Below are 17607 nucleotides of genomic sequence, written 5' to 3' on the forward strand. Positions count from 1 at the left end.
ACTATTCTTGGGGCTTCAGAAAATCTATAGCCTTTGCTGTCGAGGTTTATTTGTAAAACTCAGAGTCTAAGGATGCAAACCACTTCCATCCTTTCCTTTCAAAGCCTCTACTAGACTCGCAAATCCAGCCCTTTGACCGCTTAAGTCCAACATGAACTGGAGCTTGATGGTCTTAGTTCCAGAGGATTCCTCAAACTTTCACCATTTGCGTATTTGTCTTGCTGTCCTCCAAGTACATTTTCACAAAGAGAGGTACAGGGTGTAATGTATTTGCTTCATGGGTTCTTGCTTAAGAATTCATAGCAACACATTGCTATTAAGAATTAGTTGGTTTATTAACAAGGGTTTAACAATCACACTACACATTGCCAGTTCATCCACTAGGCTCACAACTGCATACCTCATCGTGGATGACCTAGACTCAACTGACTGGGGTTTTATTGAGTCTCACGTGACCGATTGAGCCACTCACAATGCAACAGCTCTACAAACCTGTGAGCATACTCACAGGTGCATACAGTACACTGGATAAATGCCTTTTGCAACAGCAAGCCACTGACTCCTCAGTCTTGTTTGAAGTGCAGCACCGCATCCTGATGCATCATCTCTATAGAGCAAAAAGTCCGGTCCTCAGAAAAAGAATCCAAATGTCCGGACTTTGGACAGGACTAAAGTGTAAGCTTTCAGTTAGCTTTGTAGATTTTAAAAGAACGTAACTGGGAAAAATATGGTAAAAGTCTGGACACATTCAACTTAGGGCTGTCAAATGATTAAAAAAATTAATCACTGTTAATCTTTCGGCGAAAATTTTTAAATCTGTTAAACTTGCTTTTAGTCGCATGTTTAATCAATACAATAACTGCATGCGTCTCATTCAAGTTTGTTTTATTATTGATATTACATGGAGCTATATAAAAAAAATGTGGATGAAGTATTAGCAGCTATGGAGGGAGAGACACAACAAATATGTAATATATTATCAAGGATTCCCAGAGAATTATCAGTTATATTCAACCAAGGAGTCTTCAAACTTTGCAGTCATGATTATCTACAACAATTTTTACATTCAGTTGAAACAGAAGAAAACAAAGTATGAATTTTAATGATATATCTTTCATGGAGAACTGTCTTTGTTTCTAAACGCTGCAGAAAGTAACGATATTCCATTCTTTGTGTTGCTTCCACAGCTTGGCATGGAGGATGAAGACGTGGTTGAAGTTTATCAGGAACAGACAGGCGGATGGTTGAGAGCCTGACTCCTGGCCACTATCAGAATCCCGATCATCTGTATAATTTCTTTATTGTTTCTTGTTGGCTGTAATCATTGATTTTATATAAAAAAAAGGAAAAAAAATCAAGCAACTTTCTTTCATACGGTTTGTACGACACATTGATGCCCAGCTGGAAATTCTTATTTTCGGTGCATACTACGATGCAACCAATTCCATATATTTAGCGGAAAAAGGCCAACTGAGATTTTTTTTAAAATAGAAGTTTGTGACTTGAGTACCTTGGCTTTATAAATTCATATTTTTCATTACATAAATAAAGACCATTTTGGAAGTGCTTTTTTTTCAAATTGTAGGAGAAAATTGATCTAAGAATGCTGTGTAAAGGTTTCTTGCATATAAAGATACATTCCCAGATGTCGTTCTGAAATTGTAAGTTATAAGCAGCAAATTATCTTCGAATACATCTGCTTTACGGCCCTTCATTATTTGGCCAGATGAAATTTTAATGCTTTCTGTTCGGAGACTTTTAGGGAGGGGAAAAAAAGCACAAACACTGCACCATGTATAAGGTGGTTATGAAGGCACAGGCTGTTTTAAGCATGTAGTACAACGGCAGTAACCATACCACAGTACTGCCTTTGTATTGCATGAAAACAGCCTTGTGAAAAACAGGGTGACTGTGCCAGGATAATTGTTCATCATGCTATTTCCTGTTGATTTAACCCTTTCAACCACTTAAACCTATTTGTCGGAGCGAAATGCTACCGGGACACTGAAAACTTACAATTAACTTTACACGGGTATCTTTTCCTTCTTGGAAATTAACATGGTTACTTTGTGTAATAGACACAAAAAAAGCTGTGCAGTTCAACAAATACTTCAAGACAAACTACGGCAGATAGACTGAATTGCCACACTAAGCTTTTCAGTGAAGGGGTTACGTAGAGATTACTTGTAGAAGTGAGTGGCAGAAACAATTCAGATTTTGGCCTTGTTCATTATAGATACCAATTGATCTAGTTTAATTTCAGGAGAGGGTTTATTTTAAGCGAATACCTCACAATTTACTTGCAATCATTCACTGCATCTTCATTTGCTGTAGTATAACTGCCATGGTAGTTGCAACTTTGAAAAAAAAAATGAACACAAAAATTGAATTAATTGTATGTACCTCATATGCATTAGGCATTTAAGACTACAAATTCCACACTGTTGGAAAGAAAAAGTGTTGAGATTTTTTGAGAGAACAGATATGAATAGCTGTAAACGGATTTTAGAACGCTGTATTTGATAAAATATGGGAGACATTTTTGACTACTCCTACATGGGTGTGATTCAGTCAGGCTGGATTTGATGGATGTGGTACAGAAAGGGGGCGGAAGTTGTCTTCTAATTAGCAGTATGCAGACTATACCAGTGTAGTTCTTTACAATTCTTCTGATGGCATGGTTGTAATGGCAATCATTTGCAGAAACATGCTGAAGAGTCCAGTTTACCCCCAAGTAACCAACGGATAGAACATTGTAAGAGCAGTTTTTAATTAAAAAAAAATCCTTTTACTCATTCAATTTAAACCATTAAGTGACCCGATTTTTATTTGTGTTTCTTTTTGCTCATGGAATCCCAAAAATTTCTTACACAGTTCTTAAGATATGAATGAGGGTTGTTCAACTTTGTACATAATCTTATGTTAAGATGCTGAATAAAAATATGTTGAGAAAATAAGCGACCAGAACACTTATTGAGAAAATGGTAGTTTTGTTTCTCTTTAACAACACCCTCACAATGAAACTCGTAAGTTTTCTGTAATAAAAGGCTGTTGGGTCGCAACTAATAATAAGTAGTGGGTTAGAGCTCTTTCCTTTCACATCAAGGGCCCAAGTTCAATGACGGGATTCCAAATGAAATGAATTGAGAACAATCTCAACCTTATTTGCTAATGAGTATTGTGTCCACAGCACAATACTTTCCGTAATAGGGAAATATATTGACCAAAACCATACAAGTGGCTGGTATAAGCCCCTATCACATCATACAAATACCTATCTCTATAACCTCCTCCAGCTGTACAACCCTCCAAGATCTCTGCACTCCTCCAATTCTGGCCTCTTGCGCATGCCTGATTTTAATCACTCCACCATTGACAGCCGTGTCTTCAGCTGCCTAGGCAATAAACTCTGGAATTCTCTCTCTGAACCTCTCCGCCTCTCTACCTCTCCTTTAAGACTCGCCTTAAAACCTACCTCTTTGATCAAACTTCTGGTCACCTGTCCTATTATCTCTGTGTTGCTCCGTGAAAGAAAGAAGAAAGACTTGCATTGTAAAGCATCTTTCATGACCTCGAGACATCCCAAAGCGCTTCACAGCCAATGAAGTACTTTGTGAAGTGTAGTCGCTGTTGTAATGTAGTTGGTGTCGAATTTCTGTTTGATAATGCTCCTGTGAAGCACCTTGGGGTGTTTTACAATGTTAAATGTGCTATATAAATGCAAGTTGTGTGGGAAATGGAAGATTCACACTAATTTTGTAGGAGTCAGTCTTCTGAATTTGCAGGATAAAGCACATTACTGACCAGCGTACATGGAGGTGGACCCTATACCAACCCAATGTTCTACCTTATCTAGGAACGCTCAATACTAAGACTTGGTGCTAAAAGTAGAAAAGCATTCTATTCTTTGGCAAATCCTCCCACTCTCCAAAAATGGACATGTTTGAAGTATGTAAAGATTAATTGTACAATAAATGCTATGGATGGTCCACTCTGCTTATTTCACTTAATTCTTTTTCACTGCTGCAGATAAAAGTGTATGGTTTCAATTTCAGAATTAAGCTTTATATTTCATACAGATGTGGAAAATAATGGAAGGGCAAAGCTCAGTTTTCAGTGAACGTTTCAAATAACAAACATTTTAAAAAGATTGTCTCACAGTGATCGTGGTGGCTTAATAATTGATCTTTGGAGGCTTGGATTTTCATGGGGTTCCCGCCAAATCTGATCTAATTTAGTGCAGTAATGTAGCATTATACCATTTCTGGAAGTTGAATTGCCACCACTTTCAGCTGCTTTGAAAGGTTACTAGTGTGGATTCAAGTAAATTGCAATAGATAATTATGCAGAGAGCAAAATTCAGAAGAAATCTCCCCGTGTTTGGGCTCATTCGAAAGGAAATTTAATTTGGGACTATCTACTGAAAAGTTTGGAACTTTAAAGTGCTTATGGAAGAAACTATGAACTTTAATAGAATTATGAACTTTTACAAGACAAATTCAAGCCTGTGGGCAGACCCAGGGAACAAAAGAAGCCCACTTGATTATTGGAACTGTCTGGGTGAGAGGACTGAGTTAACCTGCCTGGAAGAATGAGTATTTGAAAATCTTCCTCCACAAGAGACGTTACTGTCATAAAATCACCCAGATTGGCTCCCCATCAATATGGATCTGGACAAACCATTTCAACATATACATCACAATGAGGCCCAATCCAATCTGTATGCGAAAGACTAAGCACAAAAGGACAATGCAATTACCAAACTAATATTTCTATCAGGAAACAGATTTCAAACATCAACCCACCCACGACGTATCAACTTTTAACGAGCCCTACAAAATATTACAAAGAAGAACCAAGCCCACCAAAATTATACAAAGGATTGTGAAAAGATTGGGCGGCCAGATTAGAACACTGAAATCGTATAACTAGCCACTGATTTCGACAGAGGTGAGAGGGAAGAGAGGTAGTTGCTACTACCTCATCAAGACAAGGAGAGAAACCAACGAGACAGTTGTAAACTAACTTCTCCAGTCTTGAAGTCCTGAAGGAATCACCATCTACCATTAACTATCAAAAGGATTGGTAAGCATAAGGATTGGTAAGCATAAATCCCTGCCTGCCCTGGAGTCTAATCTAGCTAGAACTCCCTTTGAATGTAGTGTATGGTACTTTATTAGAGTGATTGTAAGTTCGGCCTTGTATTTTCTTACTAGAGTAGTAAGCCTGTGTTACCTTGACTGTAATAAAACCAAAGTTCTTTGCATCAAACCAGTGTCCTCTGCACTTTTGTCATCCCCCCCCCCCCCCCCCAATAAATCCAGAGTACAGAACCCAAGGGAGGGAGAGCGATTTGAAACCGCTCAAGTTGGTCAGAAGGGAACCTGACCCCCTCATAGAAACACACAACCACCCCCCCCCTTACAAAATGGCGACCGTGGCACAACTCTGGTACAAGGGGTGTGATGTGGAGGGTGCTGCTTTGGGGCAAAGAACCAAAATGGAAGTGAGGATTTCCTCCAATGTGTATAAGAAAGTGAATGTAACTTAAGGAATGGGTGCTTAGTCTATTGCGCGCTGAGCGTCCGGTTGACGCTGCAGCCCAGTGGACAGCAAGTAAAGATCACAAACAAGCAGTCGAGAAAGCAATTTGGTTGGTCTGTCTACAGCAACAGGTCCAACTGCTAGACATAATGAATGAAACATTACAGGCAGAGTTATGGAAATGCACAGAGAACTATCAGGAAAGGGTTATGTCAGAAAAAAGATCAGAACTCCCCAAAGCTAAAACAGGAAAGGACCCAAATAATGGAAAGGTTTAAAAACAGTCAGGACTATTTTCAATGTCAGGTTACTGAGGCCAAAAGTAATGAAAAGTCACTGAGGGAGGAAAGCACTCGCCTCACCCTACAAGTAAAAGAGCTCCAGAAAAGATTAAAAGATGTGCAAGCAGCGTATAAAGTAGCTAGCACTTATGGTTTTGAATCGGGAGACCACGGTCCCTGCCAGCAACAAATTAAAAGTTTAAACCTTGCTCTGTCCAAGGCAAAAGGCATGATATGCCTAATAAGCCTGGGTACGCCCCAGGTAAACGGCAGAGGGACAGAAGAGCACCCACCAAAGGGAAGGATTCACGAAATCCAACCTAACCAAGACAAGAGGGAATGGTGCCACGAGGGGGGCAACCCCTCCGATACAAAACCTACCTGCTTCGGGTGCGGAAAGAGTGGCACTGGAGAAAGGATTGTAAAAATCCTTGGAGGAATAGCACAGGAAAGAATTCTCCAGCCCCTGCCCAAAAGACCGAGGCAGATAAGCCAGTCCCTCCCCACTCATTTGAGACCTTTTTAACTGCGCTCCGAGCCTTGTTAGATGGCCCTGGGAAAGTAGCCACCGCCACCGGTACCAAGATCCCATCTGCCCTAACCCAACCAAAACCGTGACTAGGACAGGCACAGCCTGTCCACCTGTGTGCCCTCGAGTATGATGCGTGGGGGAGACTGACCGTACAGATGGAAGTGGAAAAGGTGAAAGGGACTTAACTGCTGGACACCGGTGCCTCAAGTACCCTTGTCTATGCAGTTAACCCCGCCGCCTCACCTCTGTCTAACGGGGTCCCCTACAGCTTGGTGGGTTTCACAGGCTCATTCTCCGTTCCGCTCTCCATTCATTTAGGTAACTCCACACTAAGTGGACTTGTGTCCTGATGAAGTTGGAGCAGGAAGGGAGAGGGATCTTGGGGGCTGACTTCATCCTAGGCCACGGGATCTTCATGGATTTAAGAAACCACTGTCTTTGGGGGTCAGTCTGTACGGGACAGGAGAGTGAGATGATGGTTATCCCGGGAAAACAGGGAAAAGGGACGGTGTGCACCATGAAACCAAAGGAGGGTTACGGCCTTGAATCATTGGTCAGTAACACCCCTGTAGAATATCAAGAATATGTGAGGAAAAACCTTGCAGCTTTTGCCACTCACAAACACGACTGTGGGAGAATAAATGGGGTCGAGGTTAGCCTAGATGGGGACCCCATGACCCGACCATAGAAACAGTACAACTTCCCCAGGGAGGCAGAGGCAGACATGGAAACAGCCTTGGGTTCGCTGGTTAAACAGGGGGTATTGAGACCAATAGCTACCCATGTGAACTCTCCATTGTGGCTGGTTAAGAAACCGGACAACTCCTGGAGAGCCACGGTGGACTATCGAGTACTCAACCGTAACACCCACTGTTGCTGCTGTCGCTGACCTCATTGGAAGTATCCCAGCCTCTGAGACCACCTTTACAGTGCTGGATATTTCCAACGGGTTCTGGATCATACCTTTAAGAAGGGAAGATCAGTACAAGTTTGCGTTTACCTTTAAAGGACAGCAATATACTTGGAACTGTCTCCCTCAGGGCTTCCACAACAGCCCCAGTATTTTCCATCAGTGTATGGCCAACTGTTTAAAGAGTTTCAGCAGACCCCAACAATTAGTACAGTATGTGGATGACCTTCTCCTGTTCACCGATGAGGGTGAGGAGCATGGCCCACTGCTGGCTGAGCTGCTGGAGCTGCTGAAAGAAGAAGGATTTAAAGTAAACCCAAGAAGGCACAGATCAGCCTGAAGGAAGTAAAATTCCTGGGACTGGCTGTGCACGTTGGGGAGAGAGCCATTGACAAAGCTAGAAGGGAAGCAGTGCAGAAGTTACCCGCCCCCAACACGGTAACAGGAGTAAGATATTTTCTAGGGCTAACTGGGTACTGAAGAGACTTCATTGAGGATTATGCAGCCACAGCAGCCCCTCTGCTTCGACTCCGACACAAGGGAGTGGAGTGGGAATGGGACGAAGGTTGCGAGGCAGCATTTATCCAACTCAAGAAAGACCTGCAGACTGCGCCAGCTCTAGGGGCCATAGATGGGGTTAAAGAGTTTTTCCTGGAGGTAGCAGCCAATGGGGAGAGCCTGAGCGCAGTACTGCTCCAAGAGCGGCACGGCCGGCTTAGACCAGTGGTCTACTCCTCCAGGATACTCACGGATGTGGAAAAGGGATACTCCAACTGTGAGAGGCACCTCCTAGCCACTCACTGGGCTGTGCAAAGATCACTGATCTTCACGGGAGTCCCCTATCACACTCCTTACCCACCATACGCCCACCCAAATGCTCCTGGACAGGAGAATCAAGGACGGGACAGTGAGCAGTGCCCGCATTGCTCGCTGTACCCTGCTCCTCTCTCAAATGGGCCTACGGGTAAAGGGCCTCTGCGAGCCAAGACTCGCAGCCAACATGATTGATCCAGGGACAGCCCACTGGTGTTCCATAGAAGGGGTACGGGAAATTAACATAGGCTTTCGGGCTGGGTTACACCCCACAGGCCGATAGATCTATGTGGACGGTTCAAGCACGGTATCTGCGGGTGAACGACTCACAGGCTGCGGAGTTTATGACCCTGAGGCAGGCATTGCCCTCGCGATTAAACTCCCCAGCACTATGAGGCCCAGCACGCTGAACTGTCTGCGGTGGTGTACGTAGTCACACACCCCGAAGAATTCCCTACCCCATACACAATTTGCTCGGGCAGTATGTTCACCTGCAATTCGTGTACGGAGTACCTGGCTATTTGGTCCCGCCGCGGATACACATCCGCAGACGGGAGACCCCTGGCAATTAAGCCCCTACTGGAAAAGATCATGACAGCCGTAGGGGAGGAAGGGAATATCTATATACATAAAGTGAAGGCACATTCCACCACAGAACCCCGTAGCGAGGGAAACCAGCAGGCTGACATGTTAGCCAAGCAGGGGGCCCGCACGGGCAAGCTCTGGGATCCGTACAACTCAGGACCCATAGCAGCAGTCAGGGGCAGGATAGGGATGGCAGGGAAGGCAGGGATAGCTTTGCCCCCGGAACTAAAAATGGTCCAGACTCAAGACCCTGTCCTCAAAACTATCCTGAACACGCTAGCAAAAGGGGAAAGGGTAGACGGCCCATACGGCGCCGCAGCAATTGCCATTAAAGAAGGCATGCTGTTCAGCGGGGAGCAATGGGTAGTACCGCAACAACACTGGAGAGAATTCCTCCAGCTGGCCCACGAGGGTCCAGGAGCAGGACACCTCGGACCCGAGACCACTTGCAACGAGTGGAACAGGCAGGGTAGTGGCCAGGACTCAGGGAAGACGTCCGCGAGTTCTGTGCTAGCTGTCTGGTGTACGCGACCAACAACCCCGACCCCCAGAAAAGAAAGGTGTCTATGGGACATATCAGGAGGGTAGAGGGACCCTGGCAGTCGATCCAAATCGATTACATCGGGTCCCTACGCACTGCCCAGGGAGGTTACAAGTACTGCCTAGTATTAGTGGATGTATTCACCAAATAGGTGGAAGCCTTCCCATGCCGAACAGCCACTGCCCTGGGAACAGCTAGGATCCTGGTCAGAGAAGTGTTCTCTCGATGGGGACTACCACAATACATGGAGTCCGACCAAGGCAGTCACTTCACCGGGCAGGTGATGCAGGAGACCCTTAAGGTACTCGACATCAAAGGGAAATGGCATGTCGCCCACAACCCGCAGTCATCCGGGCCTTTGGAGCATTTAAACCGTACCATCAAAGAAAGGCTGTGAAAAGACAGGGGTCTCACCCAAGGGGTGGGTAGAGGTCCTACCACTAGTCCTCATGGGGATCTGGGCCAGCCAATCAAAGAGCATAGCGTACTCCCTGTACAAGCTCATGACCGGCAGAGCCTTGTGAACCCATGTGTTAGCCCCAGTACTAACGGAAGGTCAGCTTAGGGAAGCAAACAGGGACAGCTTTGTCAGGAATCTGTTTGAACACCTTTAACGGATTCACTGGCAGGCTGCTAACAACATGGGAAAACAGCAACGGAGCAACCGACTACTGCTAGAACCTCGCAAGCACCACGAGTGGGAGATAGGGGACCAGGATATGCTAAGGAACTCCGCTAGAGTAGAGGTCTTTGAGGCACTGTACATGGGACCGTACCACATTGTCGACAAGGCAAGCCCCATGGTCTATGCCATAAAATTGCCCCACCGAACAAAGTGGTTCCACATAAATCAGTGCAAACTTTTCAACCCAGGTGCAGCAGCTAAACGTAATGGATAGCCAAAACCTGTAAACCGTGCTAAAGACAGGGACCCCCAGCCAGCGGCCCCCGACTGTGGAAATCCCACAGGGGGCGTGGCAGACCCACAGACTGTACCTAGAGGGGCGGTGGATTGTGTTACTGGAGGAGCTGTTCCGTCAATCATTTGGGACTCGGACATACCCCCAGCAGCCAGAGCCTTAAGAAGGACTCCCTGCACACCATGGCCAAAGACACCGTGGTCACCAGCGCTCCAATTTGAATGGTTCAGCCCCGGGAAAGGGACCAGCCGCAAAAGGGCACCAAAGGTCAGAGGCCAGCCCGCGAGCAGGGACACCCAGCCGGTAGCCTCGGGCAACAAGGGAGCCCCCAGAAGAGATAGCGGTGGACCAGCCACCAAGTGGGAGTCCCCAGCCTGTAGCCCTCGACCAGGCAGAACCCCCAAAGGAGCGGTGTGCTGCAGCACCGGAGGGGACGTTCCCCCGATAGTGTGGGACTCAAGCCCACATCCGGTCAGGGTACTTAGGGTTAGACAGTGCAGACCAATCTATCACCTACCTCGCTGGACACCCAGCGGGAGAAGAAGAAAGAGAAAAGGCAGGAATTAACCTGGCCACCCGGAGACAGGTGGCAAATGTATATATATAGCAATGTGATTTAAGGATGTTTAGCAATATGAATTTAAGTGTGTTTAGTGACTAAGTTTAGAATAGTATAAGATTTATCTGTGTAATGATTAAGTATATATGTATTAGTTAACTGGGGTAAGGAAAAGAATCTACCTGTGCAGCTATTAAAAGAAGCACAGGCCGGGTAATCCCCGGGAGCAAGAAGAATCTACTGGTATGGCTATTAAGGAAGCACCGGTAAGATAACAAGCAGAACGACTGTGAGATAAAGTTAAAAGCAATCAGTCCATAAGGAACTGAATAAGACAGCCAGTCAATTAAAGACTATGAGCCCAACTTGGAACTCAGTCACCTTTGTCAAGCCAGAGAGCTTTCTCAGGGCTAGACAATCTGTTTTATGTGCCCCTGCAGGAAAGGGGACAGCATGAGAAGGATCCTGTTCCTGCTTGCCCTGATAAGGATGAACAGCAGCGACCGAGGAGACGTGGAAGAATCCCTCATCTACGGGTGTTCATGAGGAAGAGCACCGATCGTAACTGCCGGGGGTGGCCCCCGATATGTGGAAGAACTCGCCGTTTACGCCCACGAGGGAAGATGGCCAGGGTGTCTGGGATCTAATTCTACCCGCTACTCCAGCCAGGAAGGTTTTACCTACGGGGAAGCCTCACTTCCAGGCCCCCGGATACGGATCATCGCTGCCCGAGTCAGTGTTACAGAGGGAAAGCGTGTGTGTTTGACTTGCAAAGGAAATATTCCCCTGGGAAGATGGTGGTGGCTCAGAAAACTCAGCAAGGACGCACGGGATCAGGAATCGGACTGGGAAAGACTCGGTAATGATACGTACCGCACCATCACGGGGACACGGGGAGGAGTAAAAGTGTGTTGGGACAAATGGTGGGAATCCGAACAAGGAATTTACGTTTGCATGTGGGGATCAGAGAGTATTTGTCCCGCAGGCATATCGATCGCCTTCGCCGGCAATGGCAAGATGAAGGGGAAGTGATGGGGTGGGATTCTAGCCTACACGGGTATGCGGTCCCACACGCCCCACTCCCAATTAACGCCACTGAACTAAGAGCACACATTAAGAAACCCTGCCCACAACCCCGCCAATACGCACAGTAATAGAAAGGTGTCCTACCACCAGCAAGGGACCTGGGAACGGATTAGTATTGGTACTGACCGAAAAGGTGTTATATCAGGGGGTACATTATGCCGTAGCTTCAGTAATATTAAACCTTACTGAGGTATACCTGCCTGCATGGTGTCCAAAGGAAACAGAGCTGCTATACCAGACCCTACTTAGAGACATGTTCAAGAAATTTTATGAGTTAGACTTTGGAAATGTAGACAAAGCAGACCTATACACCCTAAACGCTAGGGACACCATGGGCTCAGGGAGACCTAGAAGGGGAATCATGAATGACGTTTTCACTACCTACAATACAGCATCCTCTGTAATAAATAGCCTAGATGACATAGAACTGCAAACACAGATAAACAGTTTAAAGACCCAATTGAGAAAAATCCTGAAACAGGAGAACACCGTAGTAGGATCAGAACTACACGAGGACCAGGCTATGACTGTCCATTTAAAAGAAATAGTGGCTGAGCTGGAAAAACATGCACAGACAGTGAATGCACTTATACGGGAGGATAGAAACACTTCTGACCAGGCTGCACAGAACGAGGTGTGCGTACTATATGGGGCATGGTTGTTGGGCGAGGGCCGCAACAGCCTGGAGGATTTCAAATAAGGTGTAGTCCCCTCTTGGATCAGGAACAAGTACTTCGCAGCCCTCCACCCATACAGCAATTCACTAAGCCCGTGCCAGCGCTGCCTAGCCTCTGAAGCCTACCCTGTCCCAGTAGACTGTGGGAAATCTAACCACACTATTATGGGAATAGTATTAAGGATACCGGTCATGGGTGGGACAGCCCGACCCGCACCGGTATACCGGGTGGAGAACATTGGAGTTATTCAGGGAGGTGCACACAATTCGTTTCGCAGCGATCCCACCCTATGTCATAAAGTGGGAGCACGCTGTAACGGGTACTGACCTCTCCGGGTGCCGGAGCCGGGGTGCACACGTAATACTGTGTCCCCAGTACTTGAGTGCCCATTCTAAGTCACAGTGTGGGTTTAAAGCTGCTGGCGCACAGCCCATTAACTGCACCATGGAAGTAATGGCACAAGACCATGTCCCTCCACAGGTAGCATACATAGGGGGTGGGACATATTGTGTCACCACCAGTGCACCCCACTACCAACATGGACACTTCTGGTGTCTGGTAAGTGACAGCAGTCTTTGCTTCAAACCTGAGGCATCAGTTCAAGTGGCTCAGGAATGGATTGTCCCCATTCCGGAACCCTCCACTGTCCACCTCACTGTGAAGGAAAACATTACAAACCTGCAGGATTATGTTGTACATTTTGGCTATGCAATTCCCCCTCTACCCGAACATCTTACTGCTCTGCTAAAAGCTGTAATTATCTCACAAAAACACTTCTATACTCTAGAACAGAAAACCATTGAGATAGAGAAAAAGATTCTTGAGATCACCTTGGTGGGACCTTTTCAGAAATATAGAGGTCCCAGTCTGGATCAGAATCGCTTCCCATACTTTAGTTATTTGTCAACTCACGATTATACTTTACTTATGGTGCCTCACTTGCCAAGTGAAACGCAGAGGCTGTCAGGTCAGGCACCGAAGGGTTCTATACGCTCCTTGGCCGATCTTGGGAATCGCGCAGGGAGGGATGACACCATACTACCGTGTTTAATTTGTGTTTGATTTTACCTGCTGTAAACCGCAACATCGCGAGCGTTGTAAGAGTGTTACTTAAATGTTTTGACCATGTACCTTTATTTTACTGAACTTAAAACGTGTTTGACTATGGACCTTTATGCTATTTGAGAATGTGTTACTATGTGTTTTTATTTTACTTTACTTAAACTTGTGTATGACTGTATAGCGTCATTTTACTGCGAAAACCGAGTAAAAGAGGGACATCATACCCCCTCTATGCTATAACCGAATTGTAATGACTGTATTCGCCTGTATATTGCATTGCATTTCAACGGGGGATGCAGGGTAATGTTTAGCGAGTATAAATGCAGGGAAGGTTGACTCTCGGGAGCAGGAATTTTGCTTACCTTGTTTGATACTCAAGGAGTGTAGAGTGTCAACAGAGGGGACTGCAGAGAGAAAAATTCACAAGAAACCCCCCCCGTGTTTGGGCTCATTTGAAAGGAAATTTAATTTGGGACTACCGAAAAGTTTGGAACTCTAAAGTGCTTATGGAAGAAACTACGAACTTTAATAGAATTATGAACTTTTACAAGGCAAATTCAAGCCTGTGGGCGGACCTAGGGAACAAAAGAAGCCCACTTGATTATTGGAACTGTCTGGGTGAGAGGACGGAGTTAACCTGCCTGGAAGAATGAGTATTTGAAAATCTTCCTCCACAAGAGACATTACCATCACAAAATCACCCAGAGGTGATTCCCCATCAACATGGGTCTGGACAAACCATTTCAACATATACATTGCAAAGAGGCCCAATCCAGCCTGTATGCGAAAGACTAAGCACAAAAGGACATTGCAATTACCAAACTAATATTTCCATCAGGAAACAGTTTTCGAACATCAACCCACCCAAGACATAACAACTTTAACGAGCCCGACAAAATATTACAAAGAAGAACCAAGCCTGCCAAAATTATACAAAGGATTGTGAACAGATTGGGCGGCAAGATTAGAACACTGAAATCATATAACTGGCCTCTGATTTCGACAGAGGTGAGAGAGAGGGGAGAGAGGTGGTTGCTACTACCTCATCAAGACAAGGAGAGAAACCAACGGGACAGTTGTAAACTAACTTCTCCAGCCTCGAAGTCTTGAAGTCCTGAAGGAAGGAAGAACATCACCATCTACCATTAACTATCAAAAGGATTGGTAAGCATTAGTCCCTGCCTGCCCTGGAGTCTAACCTAGTTAGAATTAGGTATTGGGAGGTGGGAGGTATAATTTTACTGCAACTCCCTTTGAATGTGTAGTGTATGGTACTTTATTAGAGTGATTGTAAATTCGGCCTTGTATTTTCTTACTAGAGTAGTAAGCCTGTATTACCTTGACTGTAATAAAACCAAAGTTATTTGCATCAAACCAGTGTCCTCTGCACTTTTGTCACCCCCCCAAATAAATCCAGAGTACAGAACCCAAGGGAGGGGGGGGGGGGCGAGTCGAAACTGCTCAAGTTGGTCAGAAGGGAACCTGACCTCCTCATAGAAACACACAACCCCCCCCCCCCCCTTTCAATTATAATGAAACACTAAGCTGAAATTTGTAATTCCAAAGGGAATGTCTAAACTCTGTTCTAAAACATAGTGAACTAAATAGGTCCTGGATTATTTTTTTATCACTAGTAACTTTCTATCGAAAAATATATTTCAGATCTTAAGAAAACTAGTAAAATAAACTTTAATGTAATGTCACCAATGCAGATGACATAGTGCGCAATGGGAGAAATAGGAAACAAAAATCGAATCAACGGTTTCTTTTCTAGGTATACTCTGAACATATATATGTACCAGGTAATACTTTCTGTACAGCATTTAGGGGTTGAAATTTGGTACTGCCATTTTTGAGGCGGTGTCAACGCCTGAGTGCTGATTTTACTCAGTTTTTACTCCCAAAGATGAGAGCAGTGCTTAAAAAGTGGCGTTGCACACGCATCCTCAGGCGGGAGCTCAGGAGGCCGACTGAATTTCGCATCTGGGGGCTGCCGCCGTGCTTGCTGAAAGACGGGAAGAAAAGGGAAGAGAAAAAACCTCAAACTTCTCCGACCCACACAAACTTCCCCACTGTTACAACTAATGAAAAGAAGATGAAATAAATAAAGAAAAAAACATACCTTGATCTCTGGGCGACTACACCCGAGCACTGCAACGTTCCCTCCATTTTTCCCAGGCAGTTCGGATAGCTTGCCGTTCGACGTCAGTACAAACCAAATATCGCGGGAGCAGCACCAAGGGGGCGTTGCACGCTGGATGATGTCACCATGCGGGTGGCGTTAGGTGGCACAGCGTTACCTCTTGGCGTCTCTACCAAAGAGCCTACTGAATTTCTCCCGAGCCGTCGATGCCGCTTAACACCGATGTTAGGCCTTTGCTGCCCGTTAGCCGCCGAGCACCGGTGGGAATTTCGATCCCTTAATCTATTTTGAAGGTGGTATTACCAAGAGTTAGGAAATAGTGTGCAAGCTCACCCAATGGCTGTGGCCTAGAAATGATAACCTACAACACCGGCCGTTAAGGCTGGTTTTGAAGAAAAAAATGGCGGGCGCTTCACTTCCGCCCATTTCCAGCGTGGAGTGCGGCGGCCGCCATATTGGGCAGGTCGGCAGTGCTGCCATTGTCTGCGTCATCGCAAGTATTTTAATGACCAGGAGTGTGACTTCAATTGCCGGTGCAACGCTGAATTGACGCACGGTCAGCAATTTTGGACGCCGCCGCTCCTCGTACGGCCCTTGCCAAAGCACGTCCATGCATGTAGCTTTTGACAACGGGTAAAGCCGGAAGACAGAGACGCAGATCTACAGATCTCCGCCAAAGTCTTCAATAACTGCAGAATATGTCTAGTCCAGTGAGATGGCTCCTGGCGATTGCTGCAGAAACACATCAGCAGATTGAATGCCTGTTCCATACACTCTTGATGCCAGCACTCAACCGGAGCAGGTCAATGAGTTCTGGCACGTAATGTGTACAGAACAGCACATTGTTACAAACAGTCTGGGGGACTTGTACTGCATCTAAAGGCCTGATCCATTACTATCGCTTGCAGTTGTGTCAGTAAACTGGAAATGAAATGATATTTGGGCTTTGTAAATGTTTACCGTTGTTCCAAACCATATTGAATATGCATCCTGTCCTTCTGAAGAAAGAAAGACTTGGATTTATATAGCGCCTTTCAGGACCAGCGGACGCCTCAAAGCACTTTACAGCCAATGATGTACTGTTGGAGTGTAGTCACAGTTGTAACTGAAGTAACAGGTGGGTGCTCATTATTTTATCAATGAAAGACTAAATGTCTTTCCTATTTCTGAAGGAATTTGCACATCTTCATTTACTCGTATTGCTATTCAGGTGTTCAGCGACCCAGTAAACTTTTCACATCTCTTGGTGTATTCAGGGAAGAGTCGTGGATCACCTGTGCCGGCCCTGACATCCAGTATTGCAAACATATCTCCCAATTCAGTACACCATTGCTCTTTCAAAATGCTTATCCGAGAGATGCACCTGAAAAGACCTAGGGGGTGAAATTAGTGAGAGCTGGTGAAGTTTGGGGCGGTAACTTTTAAAAATTTGAGAAATGAGCGCTGGGCGCTAATGATTACAAACTTTTTTTTTTAAATTGCCCTTTGCACTCCCTAAGTGGAGGAAGTGCATCAGGGAGGGTGCTGAGTACCACGAGTCTCATCACCGAGAGCTTGCAGAAACCAAACACAGACAGCAGAAGGAGCGTGCGGCAAACCAGACTCCCTACCCACCCTTTCCTTCAACGACTGCCTGTCCCACTTGTGACAGAGACTGTAATTCCCATATTGGACTGTACAGTCACCTGAGAACTCACTTTTAGAGTGGACGCAAGTCTTCCTCGATTTCGAGGGAATGCCTATGATGATAATGTATTCAAAGAATAGGTTGCTTTTATTTGTATTCTGGGGAGTAGAGTTGGAAATATTGGTTGCATTCTTTAAAATATTACAAAATAGTCTATTTTTTGCTATCATTTTATCTTGCATACCCCCTCAACCGAGAAAGATAGCAGTTCACTTTAAGATATCCCGATCTCCTGAGAACGCCGTACAGATCTTTTAGACCCAACCT

At 45.4% G+C, this 17607-nt stretch overlaps 1 protein-coding gene across 1 annotated transcript in view; it reads left to right on the forward strand.

The window, feature by feature from the left end:
- Nucleotides 1–3989, forward strand: part of sumo1 (small ubiquitin like modifier 1) — a 77536-nt gene extending 73547 nt beyond the window's left edge. The window contains exon 6 of the mRNA XM_070864493.1: nt 1188–3989. Within this exon, the coding sequence (XP_070720594.1) occupies nt 1188–1256 (69 nt within the window). The 3' untranslated portion in view covers nt 1257–3989. The remainder of the gene's footprint in view (nt 1–1187) is intronic.
- Nucleotides 3990–17607: the final 13618 nt, after the last annotated feature.

The sequence above is a fragment of the Pristiophorus japonicus genome, chromosome 21 (genome assembly GCF_044704955.1).
Source record: "Pristiophorus japonicus isolate sPriJap1 chromosome 21, sPriJap1.hap1, whole genome shotgun sequence".
NCBI lineage: Eukaryota > Metazoa > Chordata > Chondrichthyes > Pristiophoridae > Pristiophorus > Pristiophorus japonicus.